The sequence below is a fragment of the Cucurbita pepo genome, chromosome LG02 (genome assembly GCF_002806865.2).
Source record: "Cucurbita pepo subsp. pepo cultivar mu-cu-16 chromosome LG02, ASM280686v2, whole genome shotgun sequence".
NCBI classification, from domain to species: Eukaryota; Viridiplantae; Streptophyta; class Magnoliopsida; order Cucurbitales; family Cucurbitaceae; genus Cucurbita; species Cucurbita pepo.
The window spans coordinates 10,072,343-10,086,669 of NC_036639.1; the positions used below are offsets into that span (position 1 = coordinate 10,072,343).

Sequence of the window (14,327 nt, forward strand, 5' to 3'; positions counted from 1 at the left end):
AGATCGAGATAGAAAAACTAATAATAATTAAAAGAAGTGTGAGAGAGACTTTCAGAATTAACCACTATAATTTGCAATGTCGTCTCCAATGAACATAATCCATGGCTATAAGGTCTTAGAATTTTTTTTCACGAATAATAAATCTATATGAACGTCGCTTTCGTTAAAGAAACTCATCTCCTGAATGCTGTCCAAATCTTTCCATTGATTAGAAAGAGTGAAGATATTTGCAGCATTAACCTGAAAAGAACGATTCCAAATCTGAAAAGGTTATGAATCGATAAGAGCTTAAGCAAAATTAACCTAACCAAGAGGCTTAAACAGGAGCTTGGTTTGGTTTCTCATGCTTTATTATTAAAAAAACACCAAGACATTATGAATCGACAAGAGCTTGATTTTTATTGCTTATTTTAAACAAGGCACTTGCTGTACAGACAACAAATCAACCTAAATCCACAAATAAATCTCCCCTACCCTATCAAATACAACATCCCAATCTGTGTTCTTAATCTATGAATCATAATATCCATTTAAAAATTTCAAACCAAAATGTGAAAAACGGAAAACCAAAAGTTTTCTATTGAGAACAGATGAACCAATTCAACTGCTCGTTCCACCTTTCTTACAGAAAGAACCACTAGTGTCCAACTAGTCTCAAGTCACTGGCAAGTTATTCATAACCGGTGAGGAACTTATTTCAGTGCTGTAGAATGACTCGTCTCCAATGATATCATACATAGGATAGTCCTTCTCTTCTTCCCATTTGAGAACCTCGCGTATATACCGAAATGCATCATCCACGGAGCCACGCTCTCGAGCTCGTGTGTGCGTAACAAACAACTTTTGGCCACTAATGGATAAATATAGCTCCTTGAATTTCACTGCAATGTAATAGTATGCTTGTTGTGCCAATGTCTGAATATTGGTGTGTGGTTTCACAGGACAGAAGTCATGAAACCAATCACAAGTCGACAATGGAACCTGATTTATCTTTTCCTCGAATGCATCATATTTGTTCAACAGCAGCACAAAAGGGGTATTCCTAAAACAAGGGTGCCTCACTAAATGCTCGAACATATCTCTACTAGCCAGCATTTTATTCTGCAGAGGACCCTTACCATGGGACCACATCTGGTCATAGTCACTCAAGGAAACACAAAATATCATGGCCCTCACATCTTCAAACATTTCTAACCATTTGCAACCATCAACCAATCCTTTGGAATTTATTTGAATTAGTTGGTATCTGTGACAAGAAAAAAGAAGTAACATAAATGTGAGAAAAAGAAAATGGGAGTGAAGAAAAGAATACCACATAGGGAAAAAAACTTTTTTACTTCGTTAATGGAGGGGGCAATTCTAGATTTTCACCATATATTTCAGACATGGGGCTCCTATCATCAAAAGAGAAATCCATAAAAGCAAGGCCATTGCTTTGACTGACTCCCTCAGCATACAAAATATCCTTGTCAGAAGGCTCGTATTCATTGCTTGAAATCTCTATCACCTGCAGAAACATCCATTGAAGATAACCAAATGGAGATCTATAAATTATAATTATACACTTCTGAGGGTTGGGAGAGGGGGAACCAGAGTTCAGGAGTTAGTAAACTATTATAATAACAAAGCAAAGAATGTGAGTCTTCATCCCACACCAAGAGCAGTTTATTGAGTCCGATAGTAGAACAGTAGCCAACTATTTCTTCTTTGGGTTCTAGAAGGCGGTCTCTTGAACCTTCGAGCAATTTTTCTCGTCATTTTGTGTCCTCGCACCCTTTAGACAAGGACGTTTTTTTCAGCTCTTTGGAAATCCAAAAGTCCCAAAAGGGTTAATGTTCTTATTTGGATTATGTTGAATGGTTCTTTGCCTTGTTAAAAAGTGCTTCAAATGAAGCTTCCAAAGCATATTATCTCTCCTATCTGTGCTCTTTGTATATCAGAGTCAGATGGCCCGTAACATATTTTCTTTGATTGTTTCTATTCACAGTAATGCTGGTTCAGATGGTTCTTTGTTTTCAACCTCCATTGGGTGTTTTGCAATTCATTCACGGGTAACGTGCTCTAGTTGCTTCTTGGCCTCCTTGGGCTCATAAGTTCAAGATTTTGTGGTTCAATGTAGGCACAGCTATCATTTCAAAACTTTGGTTGGAAAGAAATCAAATGATCTTTCATAACAAGCAACTTCCTTGGTTAGATAATTTTGACTTGGCTCCCCTCACTGATTCCTCACAGTGGTCTCTTTCTGAACTTTTTGTTGCCATTTCAGGATATATTTTTCTGCTGTAGTTTTCTTTTGTTTTTCTCTAATTGCCTTCTTCTCTCCCTTGTGGAGGTTGTATCCTTTGAGCATTAGTCTCTTTTATATCAATGAAAAGTTCCATTTTTCGTTCAAAAAATAGAACAGTAGTCAACTATTACTGATTATAAAACAAGGTTTTCTAGTAATTTAATGCATAAATCAGTATCCAGAACTTGACGTAAAACCATCAAATTACTTTTGCCTACATTTCAAGATTCGTACACTGCATGTCAAGCAATTTCTTTTATGGGTGTTATCTACATGAATATGAAGCATTTTCCCAATCCTGTTTTCTCCCTTCGGAATGGGGAAAAGAACTGTCAAGGTGTGGTGTATGCTGGAAAAGTAACAAAATCATCTTAATAAATATACTTACCCGGTCAAGAAAATATTTTGTAACATCAGGAAGGTTGAGCAGTTCATCTCTTCTCCTGTAAGTTTCCTGAAGTGCAGAATCTTTCCACATTTCATCTACAATTGGAGCATATTCACGCGTTGCAGCAGGAAAGAAAGCATCCAAGTCACCAGTAGCCATGATATTCAATAACCAATCAGAAAAATGTTTGAATCTCTGGTTGATTGAATATATACATTGCTTACTTTCTGATCCTGTTTCAGCTGCATACATTACACAAATCAGCACATAACGTACTCACCAAATTTTGGTTGCTTAATTTCTATTTTGCTTTCTCTACTACTCTCAAGTCCCAATAATATAGATTCCGTAACCCTTATAAGGTGCTCTGCAGCTAAAATTAAAATGATTTTTTACTGCAAAGGCCAGAACACCAGTAATCACAGATCAATAATATCATTTTCCAACTTCAACCGTTAAATCAACAAAGGGGTTGAATTGAACTCATAATGTTTCTATTGAGAAACTAAACTTTCATTAAGATAAATGAAATAAATAAAAGGGCTATACTCCCGAACACCAAAAAGAAGAGGCAAAAGAAGCTTCAACTAGTAAGATGTTCAAGCCAGCTTACAGACACCTCGACTAATTTTATAGGATAATTACCTGACTTTAATTTATATGGTAGGTAAGGAAACTCAAAATTAATCTCATATAGGAAGTCACAATAGTTTAAACACATTTCCATAAATCCCATCTACTTTCGTACCGACTCCAATGACCATTAGACCAACCTAAGGAGGTTCCAATTACAAAGCACTTGGATTGTAGACATCCAAAGGAAGCCATCATCAAAGAAGCACCAAGAAACAGGAAAAGTGGCCAAGAAAATTCCTTTCTTTCTTTCTTTTTTTTATTTTTTTATTTTTTGAGAAAGAATAATGAAACAAAAAATTCACCTTTTGAGTGCTTTCTACCCAAGTATTCTTAAGAAACTGTTTAGAAGGAACACGCCTCTATTTCCTCTATTATCAAGGAGTAAAAGAACGAGTTAAGAGTAATGAGTCATTCAAGTCCAAACTTCAATGAAGCTTGCCCCTGGTTTAGAAACCCAAACATTGTCAAGAAGATGAGATAGCTCAGTCCACTTGGAAAGCTCTCTATCACTAAGCCGCCTTCTAAACCTGAAATTCCATCCATCACTTCAAGATTGTTTAACGAATTCTACAGAATAACCATCATCTAAGCTTGAGACCATATTTTCACCTATTTACAAACATTTTGGCTCCCTCAAAAAGAAATTTCCACCCTCTTCCTTATCCTCTAACTCAATTAACTCCATTCTAACCTACTGAAAATAAAACAAAAGGCTTTAGGATTTTTTTTTTTTTTTTTTTCAAGTGTCTAAAAAATTGAAATAATCCCATCCTCAATCTTTCAGTCTTAAACCATACTAAAGCCATTCCCACCATCAGATTAGTATTCAAACAATTTCTCCAAGAAAAAGCAAAATAGTTGCAGAAGACACATCCTTCTCTCGGTCTTTCAGCCATTTGATATTACATTTTGGATCCATCGTTGGGCTCTAATGTAAGAAAGATGAAGAAACGCCGACTGGCAAAGTCCTACATTCAGTCTTCTCTATGAACAGAATAAAACTATCTATATGCCCCAGAAAAGGCACCATGCTCCTAATTCATACTGTCTTTCTTGGACTGTTGAGCCTCAAGGTAATCGATACTGATCAAATTTCATTTTAGTAACAACCCTCAATTTAATTTCTTGTGCGGAACTGCTAAAATATTCCTTTTCATATCATTCAGCTTTAAGCAACCTTTCAGTTCTGCATGTTCGAAAGAAATTAGGACTTGGCCGACATTTTTCAGCCTCAAGTTCACACACACCACGGACATAGTAAATGCCACAACCAAAATTATCACATACAGGCTGATCAATCATATGGTACCACCCGAGTCAATTGCATGAGTGAAATTGTAAATGATTTCATCCAAGTGCCAGTTAATAGTACAGCAGGACCTCTCACTCATGCTATTAAAGATTGCTACAATCTGTGTCATTCCCACTATTTCCCATTGCTTACATAAACGGGTTTATGTAGCTGCTGTTAGATCCATGATGTCTTTGCAGAATGATGAAGTATCTTCCCACAAGAAATTCTAGATCTAAATCAACAAATTCTACTCAACAATTCTGGGATTAATTAAAAATAAAACCATCATATATCAATATGATGAATAAATCCGTTCAAATGCAAAACTAAGATATTTTCTTTGTAGGGAACCAGCTATAAATGGTTTATCACTAACCAAAAAAAGGTCCACAAAATTGTTTATTCATTGTCAACTTGTTATAGTTATTATGTAGGTTGCACAGAAGTGACTAGTTGAGATGACAGTCCCCAATTATATCTTTGTGGTTCAAATAAGATGTAGTTACTTAAATGGTTGATGAAGGGGGAAAAATGAAAACAAGAAATTAGCCGCTCCGCTATCATGCCAATTAACTACCATACTTTCTGAAGAAATCTGTTGCATTGCTGGTCTAGGGCTTTTTATTGGTTAGTCGTAGGAATTTTTTTTCTTAAAGGAAACAAGATTTCTCAAAATATTTCATAGATGGATAAATAGTAGTTAATTGCACCTATAAGTTAAATACGTTTTAACCATAAATACTATGCCAATTGTTTGGTACTGTGATGATGGTTGATCTAGCTACATCCTGGTTAAATTAAGTGTGAGTCTCTTTTTATTATAGTTCCCAAAAAGGAAGTTAAATTTCTTTTCAATTCTGGAAAGTGAAAATTACGATTTATAATTAACAAACAGAACTTTATAAGAAAGCCAGACCTGAGACAGCCTTTTCAGCATCCAATTTCTCTTCAACAGTGGCTCCTCCAAATTTCTCGGCAGTTTTCTCGATAATAGCTTCTTCTTCAAACCGTTCCCGGCCCTCGAGCAAAGTACTGAGATACTTATATATATTGCTTTGAATCATAAACTTTATATTCTGGAGCTCTTCCGGAGTAAACCTGCTCCCATATAAAAATTTAGCCTGTTCCATAAAGACAGGCAGGATACCTCGAGTATTAAAATGATGCTATAAATTACAAATAAAATATACTAAGAAAGAACGGACTAAATGAGAGGACATCCAAATCATAATTTACCATGAAAGGTTGATTGGATGATTAAGCAAAACAAACAAATCATCATTATTGTTTATTACTACCAGTTTCTATAGCTTTATGTGTCTAGGGTCAGCTTATATGCCCTTCACATAAAGATCAAATCATAGTAAGCTTTTATGTCATTGAAGATGGGACAAGAAATATATAAGATCGGAATTAAACCAAATGGGAGTAATTTCGAAAACTAAATAAATGCTTGATTCAGGGCTAAAAGAAATAATGTGGAACGTGCCTGCTTAAACAAAGTGCTAGTTCCAGATCCTTCAATCCCAAACAGGAGAAGCTTATGAATTCTCCCATGCTCCAAGTACTCCGGCACAGACCTGCCGGACATGGTGGTTGGATCTTCTTTTGCCCCATGGGGATTGCCGGGAGGTACTGGAAGTGAAAATAATGAACACAGCAAGCGGGTTGATGCCTGCCTACCAATAATCATTATATAATCAGCACAATAATGTTTACTGCAATTAAAACCAAATGGCAAATGCAAGTGATAGAACCTTTCCCCATATGTTCCCCTTGATATTATTTTGGCCCTCTTCCTCATAAGATCCATCATCGTACACCCAGAAATGAGTATCTCGAGGACACTGCACATTGGCCAACTGAGAAAAAAAAGACACGGTAAGAGCAAGGCACAGACATTTTTCAACAGAGAAGGCACAAGAAGAATGCCCTGACCTCCCACGTATGCAAAGACAAACAAAATAAACAAAGAAAATGCAGTATCTCTTTTATATTACCAACCTTCCCACTTATTACATGTCTCAATTCAAAATGCCATAAAAAGTGACTACTGAAATAGAAAGATTATTCCGAAACTAGTTCTGGAATGGTCCACATCTTGTCTGATGGAACATCATAAACTTCTTGGTAGACAAGGAGGACTTCGTCTATTTTCAAGCTCTTCTCACCAAATGGATATAAAACTATTTTCACAAANTTTAGTCGAAATTCTATCTTAAATATATAATTTAATTAAAGAGGAAGTGAAATTATTTGTGACTTTTTGAATAATTTGGCTGGTCTTCTCAACTATTCTCTTAAATAATTGTAACAAAAAAAAGAAAAAGAAAAGAAAAGGAAAAAAACTATTATCCTTAAATAGTTGAAGAAAGCAATGAAATACAAAACCACTAATTTATGCACATAGGCTCATAATTTCTAGACAAGAATTCTCAATATTTTTAGATGAAATCTCAATTTCTTAGGAAGACAAAATAGTTATTGGACATGGCCTTAGCATACTACCCCTTCAAGAATGAAAAAATCTCATTATAACTTTCTTTTGGAAACTATGGAAAGAAAGAAATCAAGGAATATTCACATAGAATATCTTCACCAATGTTGTCTACCGCTGTATCTTGGTGTAAATTGTCTAATACTTTTATTTCCTAAAGTCATACCTTCCTCTTTGTAAATTAAGAAAATCTTTTGTAAGCATCATGGATAATACATAATTTTTGTAAATTTCAAACATCAATAAAAAAATTGTCTCTAATTTTTTTTTTTTTTTTTAAGGATGGTTTCAATAGAGAATTTTTAGAAAATCCTAGAATACTATTAAAGATGACCTTATTAAGGTGTCCAAGAGTTTTTTTCCTCAATTTGTTTGAGAAGGCTTCAGGTGTTACTATAAATATGCAGAAAACGAATGCTATTGAGGTAAACGTGGAAGATTCAGAGGTTTGGGTGTCGCAAATCTTAGATCTAAGAACCTTTATCTTCTTACGAAGGAGATTGCGAAGACAGGTAATTTATCAGGAATTTTATTTTCTTTCGATGCTTCTATTACAGATTTGTTAGGCATTCGCTCCTTGGGTTGATTGTCAGCCTCTTGTTTTGGGTTTCTATTTATGCAGGCTCTCCGTGAAGATAGCATAAATTATCTCAAGAAAATAACATAAATTATTAGCAAGTATGAAATGGATCAGATATCCTTTCCCAAAATAGCTTCGTAACAGGATTCTTAATTCAGCTGAATATGCCATTTACTGACTTTCTTCCTTTCTCTTAATCAAAAAATTAACCAGAGAGAGTTATAATATAAATAGCATGCCCACATTAGTTCCTTAACATTGTCAGCCAAAAAATTAGCTTCTTTTTTTCTCCCCTATTGTGGAGATTCATGCAAATTTAAGGTGCAATTGATAGTTGATACCTTCAGTACTCTGAGCTCAACCTTTGTTATTTCACGCCCATTTATGAAGACTTTTGTGTTCCCTTTGCTTGCATCCGCCCGAAGCTTACCTCCAACATTCAGTTTTGAACTGATTATCTTGTCCGGCTTCTCTCCTTCCTAAAATCAACTAAAGTAAATAGAAGATGAATTTAAGATATTCAATGGGTGAACATGGATTGATTTTTCTTTTTCACCTTTCCCCAAAGCCCCGAGTCCTTGTCGTACCAATACCTTCCCGGCTTCAACTTCTGCGGGGGAATCGCACAGCCCAAAATCTCAGCTAATTCTTCGGGACGTAACTGCCTTCCATTCACAATTAGCTGCTCGGGTCGAAGCTGATTCGCCGGGCACTCCTTCTCAGCTTTCAGTATCTGCTTAATCTCCAATGGGCTACAGACTCTTGATAAAAGCCTGGAACACTTGCCCAGTATTGGCCTCTTCGACTCATCTATCGGCCGTCCAATGCAGCCCACGCACTTCCGTCCCTCTGGCATTGATCCCATTGCCTTAAGTAGACAATTACTGCAGTACTGTGCATCGCAGACCAAACAAGCTTCCCTCTCTTTCAACCGATTCCCTCTCCCACATCTACTACAAATTCCTCTCTTCTTCGATTGCTNGCCCGAAGCTTACCTCCAACATTCAGTTTTGAACTGATTATCTTGTCCGGCTTCTCTCCTTCCTAAAATCAACTAAAGTAAATAGAAGATGAATTTAAGATATTCAATGGGTGAACATGGATTGATTTTTCTTTTTCACCTTTCCCCAAAGCCCCGAGTCCTTGTCGTACCAATACCTTCCCGGCTTCAACTTCTGCGGGGGAATCGCACAGCCCAAAATCTCAGCTAATTCTTCGGGACGTAACTGCCTTCCATTCACAATTAGCTGCTCGGGTCGAAGCTGATTCGCCGGGCACTCCTTCTCAGCTTTCAGTATCTGCTTAATCTCCAATGGGCTACAGACTCTTGATAAAAGCCTGGAACACTTGCCCAGTATTGGCCTCTTCGACTCATCTATCGGCCGTCCAATGCAGCCCACGCACTTCCGTCCCTCTGGCATTGATCCCATTGCCTTAAGTAGACAATTACTGCAGTACTGTGCATCGCAGACCAAACAAGCTTCCCTCTCTTTCAACCGATTCCCTCTCCCACATCTACTACAAATTCCTCTCTTCTTCGATTGCTCCCGGGAATGAGATAAAGCCGGGGATGTCATCACATCGGTCGTACACGACCTGGGAGAGGAAAACACATCTTCGTCGTCGTCTTCCGAATCTCTCGGTGTAACAAACGTTACGGTATTTGCACGCCTACCTTCAACCGCAGCAGGTTCAGATTCAGAATTCAAGTGCTGTACAGACAGTTCTGAACTAAACTCCGAGTGTTCACCATTCTGCGATTCCTGTTGAACTCTAGAAACCGAAGACGATCTCTGACTTTCCATTGGACTACGGGAATCTGCTCCATTCCTAAACCGATTAAACCTGGAAACCCTGGGAGCAATAGGATAAACAATCGGAATCGAAGAAGCGTCAGGGACCGAAATAATGGAAGGAGATGGAATAGAAAGTGATTCCAAATCAAGTGGTTCGATCTTCGGTAGCTCATGATCCACAGGAGGGCCTCGATACTCAACTGCGATAGAGTAATCAAGGTGTTCTTCGTCTGGTAAGGGTGCACCAGCAGGGAGCATCCTCCGCAGAGCCTCTTGCCAAGCATTCTCCTCATCAGTATCGGAAGCCATGAAAGGAATTCTTCAATGGATAGAGAGAAGAAAGGTTGTTGTTGGTTCAGAGAATCAAAGAAAAATGGCGAAGAATCCGATTGGGGGAAGGGGATAATCTTGGAGGACAGAAGAGTTGAGAGCTCGTGGGAGTTGGCAGAAGAAGTAAACGGAAGGGATTAACGGAATGCGTTAAAGCAGTCTGGCACAAGCGCCAGCATGGACACTGATTGGTACTGTTACTCTTTTGCCCTTTAAATTGGTCGCATGTAAAAACCAAAAGCATTATTTATTCTTTATTTTCACTCTCTTTTTCTTTTTCTTTTTCTTTTTCGCAAAAAAAAATATAAAAAACAAAAAACATAATTATTTTCTCGGCTAAATACTTCTTTCCTTAAAATGTTAAATGAAAATATTGACGTTTCTAACCGCACGAACGGCTAACCAATGAGAGAGGCTCGGTGAAATAAAATGTCTGTGAAGAGATGAGAGACCCTATGAAACTTCACTGTTCCTGGGATTGGTGGTTTTGGGCCTTTCCACCTCAGCTTAGGTAGAGAGTGAAGAAGGCCCCTTCCGGGGGGCCCAAGACCCTCTGAAGCTTCACTGTTCCCTGGGATTGGCTTTGGGCCTTTCCTGCGCCTTTCCAGCTCAGCTTAGGTGGAGGGTGAAGAAGGCCCCTTCCGGGGAGCCCGAGACCCTAATGAAGCTTCACTGTTCCCTGGGATTGGCTTTGAGCCTTTCCTGCGCAGCTTATGTGGAGGGCGAAGAATGCCCCCTTCCTGGGGGCCTGAGACCCTATGAAGCTTCACTGTTTCCTGGTATTGGCTTCGGGCCTTTCCTGCGCAGCTTAGGTGGAGGGCAAAGAAGGCCCCCTTCTGGGGGGGCCCGAGCCATACCACTCCGGAAGAGCTAGAATTCTAACCTTGTGTCAGAACCTACGGACCAAGGGATAGTCTCAGGTAGACAGTTTATATGGGGCGTAGGCCTCCCAAAATGTAACGGAGGCGTGCAAAGGGTAGGCCTCCCAAAATGTAACGGAGGCGTGCAAAGGGTAGGCCTCCCAAAATGTAACGGAGGCGTGCAAAGGGTAGGCCTCCCAAAATGTAACGGAGGCGTGCAAAGGGTAGGCCTCCCAAAATGTAACGGAGGCGTGCAAAGGGTAGGCCTCCCAAAATGTAACGGAGGCGTGCAAAGGGTAGGCCTCCCAAAATGTAACGGAGGCGTGCAAAGGGTAGGCCTCCCAAAATGTAACGGAGGCGTGCAAAGGGTAGGCCTCCCAAAATGTAACGGAGGCGTGCAAAGGGTAGGCCTCCCAAAATGTAACGGAGGCGTGCAAAGGGTAGGCCTCCCAAAATGTAACGGAGGCGTGCAAAGGGTAGGCCTCCCAAAATGTAACGGAGGCGTGCAAAGGGTAGGCCTCCCAAAATGTAACGGAGGCGTGCAAAGGGTAGGCCTCCCAAAATGTAACGGAGGCGTGCAAAGGGTAGGCCTCCCAAAATGTAACGGAGGCGTGCAAAGGGTCCTTTTTAGACATAATCCAGATAATCATTCAAGTCATTATCAAGTCGTTACGTGTTACCACCACATTTTTTATATAATTTAGCGTAATTTCTTTAATTATTACGTTAAATTCACCGACTCAAGCACCTAAAATTAAATATTTGGTCTTTAGTCTTGCGCAAGCTTTTAACCGATCAAAGAAGTGTTTATGTTATGTATAAAATGGGCTATAACGTGTTAATGTTTATATACCTATTTTACCCTTAAAATCTTATTTAAGAAACTTATTTTGCCGTTGAGACTCAATTATTTGAGTTTAGATGTCGGTTCAGTGAAATTTCAACAATGGAGATGGTTGATCAGATTATAACATAATACATTTATTATCGTTAATGTATACATGAAAATTGAGTTTTCAAACGAAATTATAAGATTTGATCGAATAAATGTAGTTTACGTGTTGATAAGACGTTACGAGATACTTATCTTCCACGTCGAATTGATACATTCATTCGGGTGCATCCATTCAATGATCAAAATTAAAATTTACGTTACAAAACGAGTCATTATTTATGTCTTCCAAACAATCATTTGTCGTTTATATATAAATAATTATTATATCCCGTCACGGTATTTATTTGTAGTCTAAAATTTGTATTTCACATTTCCATAAAAGTTTTTTCTCGTGTTTCTCATGAAAATGTAAGCTTTCTATAACAGGTTACGTTTATTACGTTTAATGTATACATGAAAATTGGGTTTTCAAATGAAATTATAAGATTTGGTCTTGATAAGACGTCACGGTTGGAGATACTTATCTTCCACGTCAAATCGATACATTCATTATGGTACATCCATTTAATTATTAAAATTAAAATTTACGTTACAAAACAAGTCATTATTCATGTCTTCCCAAAAATCGCCAGTCGTTTATATATAAATAAAATTATTACGGTTCAATTTTCAAATAAATTTATAAGATTTAGTCGAATAATTGCAGTTTACGTGTCGATAGGATGTCACGATTGGAGATACTTATCTTCCACGTCCAATTGATACATTCATTCGGGTGCATCCATTAAATGATTAAAATTAAAATTTACGTTACAAAACGAGTCACTATTCATGTCTTCCCAAAAATCGTATGTCGTTTATATATAAATAATTACTGTATTCAGTCATCGAGTTTCTGTTAGTCTAAAAAAATTTAATTCACTTTTTCATAAAAGTTCCTTCTCCGATTTCTCGTGAAAATGTAAACTTTTTATAACATGATACGTTCATTACGGTTAACGTATACATAAAAATTGGGTTTTCATACAAAATTATAAGATTGAGTCAGAATAATTGCAGTTTATATGCTGATAGGACGTCACGATTGGAGATACTTATCTTCCACGTCAAATCGATATATTCATTCGGTTACATCCATTTAATGATTAAAATTAAAATTTACGTTACAAAACGAGTCATTATTCACGTATTCCCAAAAATCATATGTCGTTTATATATAAATAATTACTATATTCAGTCCTCGAGTTTCTTTTAGTTAAAATTTTTAATTCACTTTTTCATAAAAGTTCATTCTCCGATTTCTCGTGAAAAATGTAAGCTTCCTATATCAGGATACGTTTTTTTTCTCGTGTTTCTCATGAAAATGTAAGCTTTCTATAACCGGTTACATTTATTGCGGTGAATGTATACATGAAAATTGGGTTTTCAAATGAAATTATAAGATTTGGTCGAATAATTGCAGTTTACGTGTTGATAAGACGTCACGATTGGAGATACTTATCTTCCACGTCAAATCGATACATTCATTCTGGTACATCCATTTAATTATTAAAATTAAAATTTACGTTACAAAACAAGTCATTATTCATGTCTTCCCAAAAATCGTCTGTCGTTTATATATAAATAAAATTATTACGGTTCAATTTTCAAATAAAATTATAAGATTTAGTCGAATAATTGCAGTTTACGTGTTGACAGGACGTCATGATTGGAGATACTTATCTTCCACGTCAAATTGATACATTCATTCGGGTGCATCCATTAAATGATTAAAATTAAAATTTACGTTACAAAACGAGTCACTATCCATGTCTTCCCAAAAATCGTATGTCGTTTATATATAAATAATTACTGTATTCGGTCATCGAGTTTCTGTTAGTCTAAAAAAATTTAATTCACTTTTTCATAAAAGTTCCTTCTCCGATTTCTCGTGAAAATGTAAGCTTCCTATAACAGGATACGTTTATTACGGTTAAGATATGCATAAAAAATTGGTTTTTAAACAAAATTATAAGATTGAGTCAGAATAATTACAGTTTATATGCCGACAGGACGTCACGATTGGAGATACTTATCTTCTACGTCAAATCGATATATTCATTCGGTTACATCCATTAAATGATTAAAATTAAAATTTACGTTACAAAACGAGTAATTATTTATGTATTCCTAAAAATCATTTGTCGTTTATATATAAATAATTACTATATTCAGTCCTCGAGTTTCTTTTAATTAAAATTTTTAATTCACTTTTTCATAAAAGTTCCTTCTCCGGTTTCTCGTGAAAAATGTAAGCTTCCTATATCAGGATACGTTCATTACCGTTAATGTAAACATGAAAATTGGTTTTTCAGATAAAATGATAAGATTCAGTCGAATAATTGCAGTTTACGTGTTGATAGGACGTCACGATTGGAGATACTTATCTTCCACGTCAAATTGATACATCGATTCAGATGCATCCATTAAATGATTAAAATTAAAATTTACGTTACAAAACGAGTCATTATTCATGTCTTCCCAAAAAATCGTCTGTCGTTTATATATAAATAATTACTATATTCCGTTATCGTGTTTCCTCTTGTCTAAAATTTTTATTTCATTTTTTCATAAAAGCATATAAACATATTTGAATTACCTAAATAAAAGGGTTACTTAAAATAAACCCGTAACTTGTGAATGTCTTACGTTTTATCGAAGCTAAAGTTTTTGATGCGAGATATTACCCAAACATTCATTTTCTTCAAGCTAGAGTTGTAGAAAT

The 14,327-nt window shown here is 36.8% G+C and overlaps 1 protein-coding gene across 1 annotated transcript; it reads right to left on the reverse strand.

Moving 5' to 3' along the window:
- Nucleotides 1-373: 373 nt before the first annotated feature.
- Nucleotides 374-9,972, reverse strand: LOC111787842 (extra-large guanine nucleotide-binding protein 3-like). Its single transcript, XM_023667906.1, has 9 exons — nt 8,804-9,972; nt 8,678-8,726; nt 8,024-8,112; nt 6,363-6,467; nt 6,095-6,280; nt 5,522-5,726; nt 2,676-2,917; nt 1,338-1,507; nt 374-1,246 (listed from the first exon to the last, which is right to left on the reverse strand). The coding sequence occupies exons 1-9, from the start codon at nt 9,785-9,787 to the stop codon at nt 655-657; spliced, it is 2,622 nt and encodes an 873-aa protein (XP_023523674.1). The 5' UTR covers nt 9,788-9,972; the 3' UTR covers nt 374-654.
- Nucleotides 9,973-14,327: the final 4,355 nt, after the last annotated feature.

Excerpts from the sequence above, each read along its gene's own strand:
- LOC111787842 (XM_023667906.1), bottom strand. The coding sequence starts at position 9,787 with ATGGCTTCCGATACTGATGAGGAGAATGCTTGGCAAGAGGCTCTGCGG. Across the intron at positions 6,281-6,362 it reads AGGGGAACATATGGGGAAAG|GCATCAACCCGCTTGCTGTG; the intron begins GTTCTATCACTT and ends ATTGGTAGGCAG. Across the intron at positions 1,508-2,675 it reads CAAAATATTTTCTTGACCGG|GTGATAGAGATTTCAAGCAA; the intron begins GTAAGTATATTT and ends ATGTTTCTGCAG.